The sequence below is a fragment of the Lotus japonicus genome, chromosome 2 (genome assembly GCF_012489685.1).
Source record: "Lotus japonicus ecotype B-129 chromosome 2, LjGifu_v1.2".
Classification (NCBI taxonomy): domain Eukaryota; kingdom Viridiplantae; phylum Streptophyta; class Magnoliopsida; order Fabales; family Fabaceae; genus Lotus; species Lotus japonicus.
Genome location: NC_080042.1, coordinates 3,851,491 through 3,860,585, shown reverse-complemented (window position 1 = coordinate 3,860,585; position 9,095 = coordinate 3,851,491). Strand labels below are relative to the sequence as shown.

The 9,095-nt window shown below is 41.3% G+C and overlaps 1 protein-coding gene across 1 annotated transcript; it reads left to right on the top strand.

The window, feature by feature from the left end:
- The first annotated feature begins 5,205 nt into the window (after positions 1–5,205).
- On the top strand, positions 5,206–8,136 carry LOC130735932 (uncharacterized). The gene is made up of 2 exons (XM_057587801.1): positions 5,206–6,167; positions 6,267–8,136. The coding sequence occupies exons 1-2, from the start codon at positions 5,206–5,208 to the stop codon at positions 8,134–8,136; spliced, it is 2,832 nt and encodes a 943-aa protein (XP_057443784.1).
- Positions 8,137–9,095: the final 959 nt, after the last annotated feature.

Here is a 9,095-nt window from a genome sequence, read left to right as displayed (position 1 = left end):
ATAGAATGATGTGCTTAAATTGACTAGTTGAACAAGAACCCAAAGCAAGTTATTTTCTGAATTTTCTTTTTATTTTTCCTTTTCCTTATTACTACTTCAACATATCTCTTATTCAATAATACAAACCTTCATACTCAAAGCTTGAACCGAATCTATTCACTCACAATCCCTGTGGTTCGATATTTAAAACCGGGTGGATTCCGTACACTTGCGGATTTACCAACATGGCCCCAAACTTCCGGAAGGCATGGACAAAGATGCAGCCGGCGTGCAAGAGCGACGCCACGCATTCTTGCCCCGCGTCATCAATTCCCTTACCAAAAACTTATTTTTCCAAGTAATCATGGTTGATACCAGAAAGCAGAAATTCCACAGGGTCGGTAGCGTCGCGCCGCATGGCGGAGTTGTCGGACGGAACTTCTTTTTCTTTTTCGCCTGGATCCGAGTGAGTTTCTTTGTCAGCCGGTTCGGGGCGGCTTGCTTTTTCTCCTGAGCCAATTTGGCTCCCTTTTTCGCCAGTTCCTTGGAGAACAGGGCTGAGATTCACAAGAACTTGAGGAGTTAGGGGGATCGTTGTTTGATAAGTTGGTGATGGTTGGCGAAGGGGAGACTTTAAAGGGGAGGTCTCCTCCCCTTGGCGATTGGCGGTGTTGAGGGTAGACTGGGAGGACCTTGTAATCTTCTTTTTTAGAGGCGAGGGGTTCTTGTCAGCCTGTCGCGAGGCTGGCGTTTCTTCCTGGCGGCGACTTGGAGTTCAGCATTGGTGAAACCCATTTCAGCTGAAAGAAAAAAAAAAGAGTAAACTTAGTACATGCATAATTTTCTAAAAAGAGATAGAGAAGGAAAGGTAAATATCAGAAAGATAACCAAGTAACAGCGTTCCAAACTTCCGGAAGGCATGGACAAAGATGCAGCCGGCGTGCAAGAGCAACGCCACGCATTCTTGCCCCGCGTCATCAATTCCCTTACCAAAAACTTATTTTTCCAAGTAATCATGGTTGATACCAGAAAGCAGAAATTCCACAGGGTCGGTAGCGTCGCGCCGCATGGCGGAGTTGTCGGACAGAACTTCTTTTTCTTTTTCGCCTGGATCCGAGTGAGTTTCTTTGTCAGTCGGGTCGGAGTGGCTTTCTTTTTCTCCTGAGCCAATTTGGCTCCCTTTTACGCCAGTTCCTTGGCGAACAGGGCTGAGATTCACAAGATCTTGAGGAGTTAGGGGGATCGTTGTTTGATAAGTTGGTGATGGTTGGCGAAGGGGAGACTTTAAAGGGGAGGTCTCCTCCCCTTGGCGATTGGCGGTGTTGAGGGTAGACTGGGAGGACCTTGTAATCTTCTTTTTTAGAGGCGAGGGGTTCTTGTCAGCCTCGCTGTCGCGAGGCTGGCGTTTCTTCCTGGCGGCGACTTGGAGTTCAGCATTGGTGAAACCCATTTCAGCTGAAAGAAAAAAAAAAGAGTAAACTTAGTACATGCATAATTTTCTAAAAAGAGATAGAGAAGGAAAGGTAAATATCAGAAAGATAACCAAGTAACAGCGTTCCAAACTTCCGGAAGGCATGGGCAAAGATGAAGCCAGCATGCAAGAGCGACGCCACGCATTCTTGCCCCGCGTCATCAATTCCCTTACTAAAAACTTATTTTGTCAAGTAATCATGGTTGATACCAGAAAGCAGAAATTCCACAGGGTCGGTAGCGTCGCGCAGCATGGCGGAGTTGTCGGACGGAACTTCTTTTTCTTTTTCGCCCGGATCCAAGTGAGTTTCTTTGTCAGCCGGGTCGGGGCGGCTTTCTTTTTCTCCTGAGCCAATTTGGCTCCCTTTTTCGCCAGTTCCTTGGTGAACAGGGCTGAGATTCACAAGAACTTGAGGAGTTAGGGGGATCGTTGTTTGATAAGTTGGTGATGGTTGGCGAAGGGGAGACTTTAAAGGGGAGGTCTCCTCCCCTTGGCGATTGGCGGTGTCGAGGGTAGACTGGGAGGACCTTGTAATCTTCTTTTTTAGAGGCGAGGGGTTCTTGTCAGCCTCGCGGTCGCGAGGCTGGCGTTTCTTCCTGGCAGCGACCTGGAGTTCAGCATTGGTGAAACCCATTTCAGTTGAAAGAAAAAAAAAGAGTAAACTTAGTACATGCATAATTTTCTAAAAAGAGATAGAGAAGGAAAGGTAAATATCAGAAAGATAACCAAGTAACACCGTTCCGGCATAAGGTGGCGACCTAAGTATTTTTGGGGTTTTGGAATGGAGAGCGCCTTCGATAACCTTGGAGCAATCAAGGATTGAGAGTTGGGCGAAGAAGCTGATCATGGTTTTGTCCTCGGCAATAATGAATCTACTGGGGGGTTGACGATTCCGTTGGGTTTGTCGGTCCAGTAGAAGGGTAAATAGGCGGTCCCGTCTCTTGAAGTAAAAAGCTCAGGGTAGGCATGGTGGACTGCCACCATGAAGTATTTTCGAGCAAAGCTAGTTTTTGCGTTACTCTTAAAAGGGTTAAGACATTTGCGGCCCGGGCGAGCCTTTAAGGAGACCCAACCTTTGGCCTTTAAAGATTTGGCATCCATATCATATAGGTACAAGAACTGGACTGGGAATGGTGGGACCTGGATGGCGGCACACAAAATTTCGAAGCACCGCAGGAACACCTAAGCGTTAGGGTGCAGTTTGCTGGGGGCCACATTGATATTGGCCAAGACTTCACAAAAGAAAGGCGAAAAAGGGAACTTAATTCCCAGTTCCGTGAATAAATATTCATACACATAAAATGTAAGATCAAGTTTTGATCGAGTAGTACAACTCTATGTTTTGATGATTACAAGTTAACATTTTAGTATGAAAAATTATGGTACTCTAACGTGTTTTTCTGAGTGTGCTATTTACAGGCTCTGACCTCAATATTATCTCACACAAATCAGAAGCACTGTGCTTAAAGAGTGACCCAAGCAACGCTTTCGCAACATCTATGTTCACTCTGAACAGTAGAAAAGCTTCAAATGATCTGAAGCCATACAAGCTCTGATATGGACTCAGTCACTTGAAGTTCTGAAGATCCAGACGTTCTGACAACCCAGACACTCTGAAGGTTCAGATGTTCTGATGGTGTAGAAGACTCTGATGATCCAGAAGCTGAAAAGTGGAAACTCTGATGTCCAGAAGCAAGATGGCTCTGAAGACCAAGTACTTCCCTCTGAGTTCAGAATCAGAAGGTACAACGGTCAGAGGATCTCTGCTTCCCTCTGACTCTGATCAACGAGCTTCACAAGTTCCAACATGAAGCTTTCCCCTGATCAGAAGTCTAGTAGGTTAAAGGTCAAGTCACTTTCCAAAGTACAAAAGCAAATGTACTATCCTGACGACCTACCTAACATTCTCAACCACAGCAGAAGCTGGAATTTCCAGAACTGCCCTCCAACGGTAGCATTCCCCATGCAGCGTTCAAACCCTAATCCTTGGAGTATAAATAGAGGCTGAAGATTGAAAGATGCGGTTGGAAGAATCCCACACGCGCAAGCTATATTCAAACCTTCTAAGCATTCTTTCATCTGAATTCATTGTGTTTACTATTAGCTTTTCAGAAGCAAATTCTTTGTAAAAATTCTTTCTAAAACAGTTGTTTAGTTACCTTTAGGAGATCAAGTTTGATCGGATCCTAGAGAAGACTAAGAAAGTGAATCTTAGTGTGAGCTAAGTCAGTGTATTGTTAGTCACTTGTAGGTTTCAAGTGCAGTTGTAACATTTACCTGATTAGTGGATTGCCTTCATTCTAAGAAGGAAGAAATCACCTTAACGGGTGGACTGGATTAGCTTGAGTGATTCATCAAGTGAACCAGGATAAAATCCTTGTGTGCTTTTCTATCTCTTATCTTAAGCACTTTGTTCTCGAAAGATTTGTTAAAATCTTTGATGAGCAATATTTTACCCATTTTATATAGCCTTAATTTGTCATTATTAATGATTATTCGTAATTAATTGACCTTGCTTGACAAAGATTTCTATTATTTGGTCTAATTACGTTTATTCTTATTTTCAGGTTTTATTTGACATCAAGGGCATTTTGGGGAATTGCGGAATGAAGATTTGATTGTGCTGGAGTGAAGATTGTATTTTAGGAAAAATTAGGATTTAATTTCGGAATAAATTAAGTTTGATATCTTTCAGATTCAAACTTATTTAGGTTGTTATTTTAAAACTCTATCTTTAGGATTTGTTAGGATTTGATTTTGATATCTTTTAGGATTTGATTTTGATTTTTGATTAGGATTTGTGATCTCAGCTCCTATTTAAGGGTTTGTGCTGAGAGAAACAAGAACCTTTTACCTTCTACATTATTATTTTATGCAATTTCGAATTTCAGTTATATTAGAGCTCTGCTAGGGTTTTATGCTTTTAATCCCTATTCTCTTCTCCAATATAATTGTTGAATTCGCCCCATCCATGGAAGGCTAATTCCTTTCGAACGAATTCCTTTGCAAAGTATATCGCGCTCTTGAGGTATAGTGCTTAATAAAATTCAACTGATTAGTTTTCTTCATCTCTAATTCTGGCTTAGGTTTGCTTAATTCCTTAGGTTCACGAATTAGAAGATGATGTATGTTCGCTTAGTTCATATTAGGGCGTAAAGGATTCTTAATCGCTTAGTTTAGGAATCTGTGAATTAGTTATCGCTTAGTTAATTAATTCTCACGAACTAGGAAACTAATAACAAGAATTGATCTTTAGATACCCGTGATTGAGCAGCGATATACTGAACAAAGGGATTCGTCCGTCTTTACTTATCATATTAATCTTTGTTTACTTTCTGCTAATCTTTTGAACTGAATCACAACCCCCCCCAGTGTGTGTGCGTTTAGGGTTCTTAATATTGAATCTGTGCCGAACGATAATCCTTGGGAAACGACCTAGGAGTCACTTCCTAGTTACTACAGTTTTATAAATTAATTATTTGTATCGGGTACGACCTCGATCAAATTTGGCGCCGTTGCCGGGGATTATCGTCCTTGCCAAAGGTTCAATAGAGTTAGTATTAGCATTAGTAGTATTAGTATTATTAGTAGTAGTATTAACAAGTTCGATCTCTGACGCAGGTAATGGATTTGTTGGTGAAGGTAAGGATTGGTGATTTTTGAAGGATAATTAGGCTGTAACTTCAAACGGCCATATCTTTTGCTCCAGAACTCGGAATTCAACATAATTTATATGCTTTTGGGTTTTTGATAACATGGCTGAAGAAGGACCGCGAGAAAGAACATTAAGGGAGCTGGCTGCACCTGATTTCACCTACGAAAGCTTGTGTATCCAGTATCCTGAGGATGTACCATGTGTACTCAAAACTGGACTAATCCATTTATTGCCTAAGTTTGGTGGTCTTGCAGGTGAAGATCCTCATATGCATATCAAGGAGTTTCGTACTGTCATATCCACCATGAAGCCTCCTGAAGTTGACAAAGATCATATCTGTTTGAAGGCTTTTCCTCATTCCCTTCAGGGAACTGCAAAGACTTGGTTGTATAACCTGCCTCCTTCATCCATTGCAAGCTGGGACGACCTGAAAAGAAAGTTTCTTGAGAAGTTCTTCCCTGCCTCTAGGACAACTTCAATCAGAAAAGACATCTCAGGAATCAGGCAGCTACATGGAGAGACTCTACATGAATACTGGGAAAGATTCAAGACACTATGTGTGAGCTGCCCCCATCACCAGATTTCCGAGCAGCTCCTAGTTCAGTATTTCTATGTGGGTTTGCTCAACATGGAAAGACATCTCATTGATGCTGCTTGTGGAGGTGCATTGAATGACATGACTCCTACTGAAGCCAGGCAGTTGTTTGAGAAGATGGCTGCTAATTCTCAGCAGTTTCACACAAGGAGTAATGATGCTGTTAAAACTGTTAATGAGATTGGGACAGATCCAAGGATGGACAAGCTTGAGAAGAGGATGGAAACCATTGCCAGCTTGGTTACTCAATTGGCCATGAACCAGAATAAACCTTCACAACAGGCAAAGGTTTGTGGCATTTGCACTAAAGACCATAATACTGATGTTTGTCCTTCTCTGCAGGAACCTACAAATGAGAATCCTGAAGCATATGCTGCCAACATTTTCAATAATCGACCTCAGCAAAATTGTGATCTGTCATCTAACAGATATAACCCTGGCTGGAGAAATCATCCAAATCTTAGATGGTCTGATCAGTCACAACCTGCCCAAGCACCGTTTCAGAGTAATGCTAGACCATATGTTCCTCCTCCAATGCAACAACAGGCTAACAACCCTGCTGCACCGCAATCTAAAGAATCTTCATTGGAGGATATGTTGAAGCAGATGACAGCCCAAAACATGCAGTTCCAACAAGACACCAGATCCTCTATTCAGAATCTGACCACCCAGATAGGACAGATGGCTACTTCAATAAACCAGCTCCAGTCCCAGAATTCTGATAAGCTGCCCTCTCAGACGGTTGTCAATCCAAGAAATGTGAGTGCCATCACCTTACGGTCGGGGAAGCAAATTGATGCAGATCATGGACCAGAGCCAGAACCTGAACCTGAAAAGGAGACAGAGACCACTGCCACAAGAACCTTCCAAGTACAACCACCTTCCATTCCTCTTCCATTCCCTCCGAAAGCTATGCCAAGCAAGAAGAAGGAAGAGGTAGATAAGGGAATCTTGGAGATATTCAAGAAAGTGGAGGTGAACATACCTCTACTTGATGCACTCAAGCAAATTCCAAGATATGCAAAGTTTCTGAAAGAATTATGCACTCAGAAAAGGAAGCTGAAAGGAAATGAAAGAGTTCGCATGGGGAGAAACGTTTCTGCAATCATAGGTAAAGCTGGTAAACCTACTCCTGTTTCTGATGTTCCTGAAAAGTGTGAGGATCCAGGTACGTTTTCTGTTCCTTGTGTCATAGGTGATACTAAATTTGAAAATGCCATGCTAGATCTAGGAGCTTCAATTAATGTGATGCCTATGTCTATTTTTAAATCACTTTCACTTGGACCTTTGAAACCTACGGGTGTTGTCATCCAATTAGCAAATAGGAGCACGGCACACCCTGCTGGATGGGTAGAGGATGTTTTGGTTAGGGTTGGTGAACTTGTTTTCCCTGCTGATTTTTATGTGCTTGAAATGGAAAAAGGATCTTCCCGTAATACAGTTCCTATCATTTTGGGGAGACCATTTTTAAAGACAGCCCGAACCAAGATAGATGTTTATGCTGGTACACTGACTATGGAATTCGGTGATATTGTGGTTAGGATAAACATTTTTGATGCTATGAAACATCCACCTGAAGATTATTCTGTGTTTCATATTGATTTGCTTGATGAACTGCTTGATGATATGCTTGATGAACATGAATCTGATTTCCTACATGAATCTGATTTTCTACATGATTCTGATTTTCCTTCACTAACTGGGTCATACACTTGTCATACATGTACTGCTACTGAAATGTGTGATTCTTGCATTGATCAATTTTTGGACACTGTTGTTGTTGACTCAGATGTTAAGAAATCTGATTGCACTAACCCAGTTGTTGAAGTGCAGGCTGCAGAAACTGTATCTGCTAGTTTGGCTCCATCTGTTTTGCAGGCACACGTATTGGAGCTTAAGCCCTTACCAGATAACCTCAAGTACGCTTACTTGGAGGATGATAAGAAGCTCCCTGTCATTGTTTCCTCTCTCCTTCGTGAAAATCAAGAGGAAAAGTTGCTGCAAGTACTAAAGAAGCACAAGAAAGCTATTGGTTGGACCTTAGCTGACATTCCTGGGATTAGTCCATCCATGTGCATGCATAGAATACTCTTGGAAGAAGGAGCGAAGCCAGTAAGACAACCACAAAGGAGACTCAACCCAGTGATACTTGATGTTGTGAAGAAGGAGATCACTAAGCTGCTACAAGCTGGAATTATATATCCGATCTCTGAAAGCTCTTGGGTGAGCCCAGTTCAAGTGGTCCCTAAGAAGACAGGACTTACTGTAGTGAAGAATGAGAGAAACGAGCTTATCCCTACTCGAGTGCAAAACAGTTGGAGGCTCAATCAAGCAACTAGAAAGGATCACTTTCATTTGCCCTTCAAGGATCCTTCTCTTGTGGATGTTACCATGGAAAATGTTTCCTTGGTTGTTTCCACCCTCCGCCCGCCATGAATCAGGGAGTTTTCCTTCTCCTTCTTTACTTTTATTGCACTTGTTCAATTCCATATTTGTTATGCTTCATTGGGACAATGTGTAGTTTAAGTGTGGGGGGGAGATTACCGTAGGTAGAATATTTAGTTTTTGAATAAATTAGGTTGATCCATGCTTTCTTTGAATTCTTAGGTCTTGTTTAGATTATGGGCATTTTCTTTCTTTGAACTGAGTCATGATATCTTGTGATGTGAATCCATGCGTTCTTGTTGTCAAGTTACTTTTGAAAATTGAGGGGTTGAAACAATTATGATAGACTTAATTCCCCTATGAGAGTTTTTGAGCCTTAACTGTAGGTGGTCAACTGTATGCCATCTCTAATCTTTTTCTTGTGTGATTGCACTCTTGATTACTTGCACTCTAGAATTTGACTTGACGCTTGTTTCTACTTGATATTCACATGCACATATTGAGGTGATTTTAGGCATTTTCTTCTTTTAATTAATAAGCCACTAGCCATATAAGCTTACCTTGAATGAATTATCCTTTGATAGCCACTTTGAGCCTTTTTACTCTTCTTTTCTTTAGCTCATTACAAGCTTATAAGTGAAAAACCATGATTGACCTAATCTTAGGGAATTTTGGAGCTTTGGAATTGTTTTGGGAGTAAGTACTAAGTGGGTAAGGGTGCATTGTTCTTTAATTCTTCCAATTCTCGGTTATGCTTAGTTGGTTGTTGTAAATAGTATGGTGGTGCTGTTTTTCTTAGTAGTTTTGAACTTCAGTTAAAAAAAAAACGAAAAAAAAATGAAAAGAAAAAGAAAAGAAAAAAAGAGAAGGCCAAGAGAAAAAAAAATGAATGAAAGAATAAAGGACGAAAAGTTGAAGTGTGGAATTGGAGGAAGAATTGCAAATCTTATGCTATTAAATTGGGTTGATGTTGACTTACTTTTTACTTATTCCCCATTGCTCCTCTATTT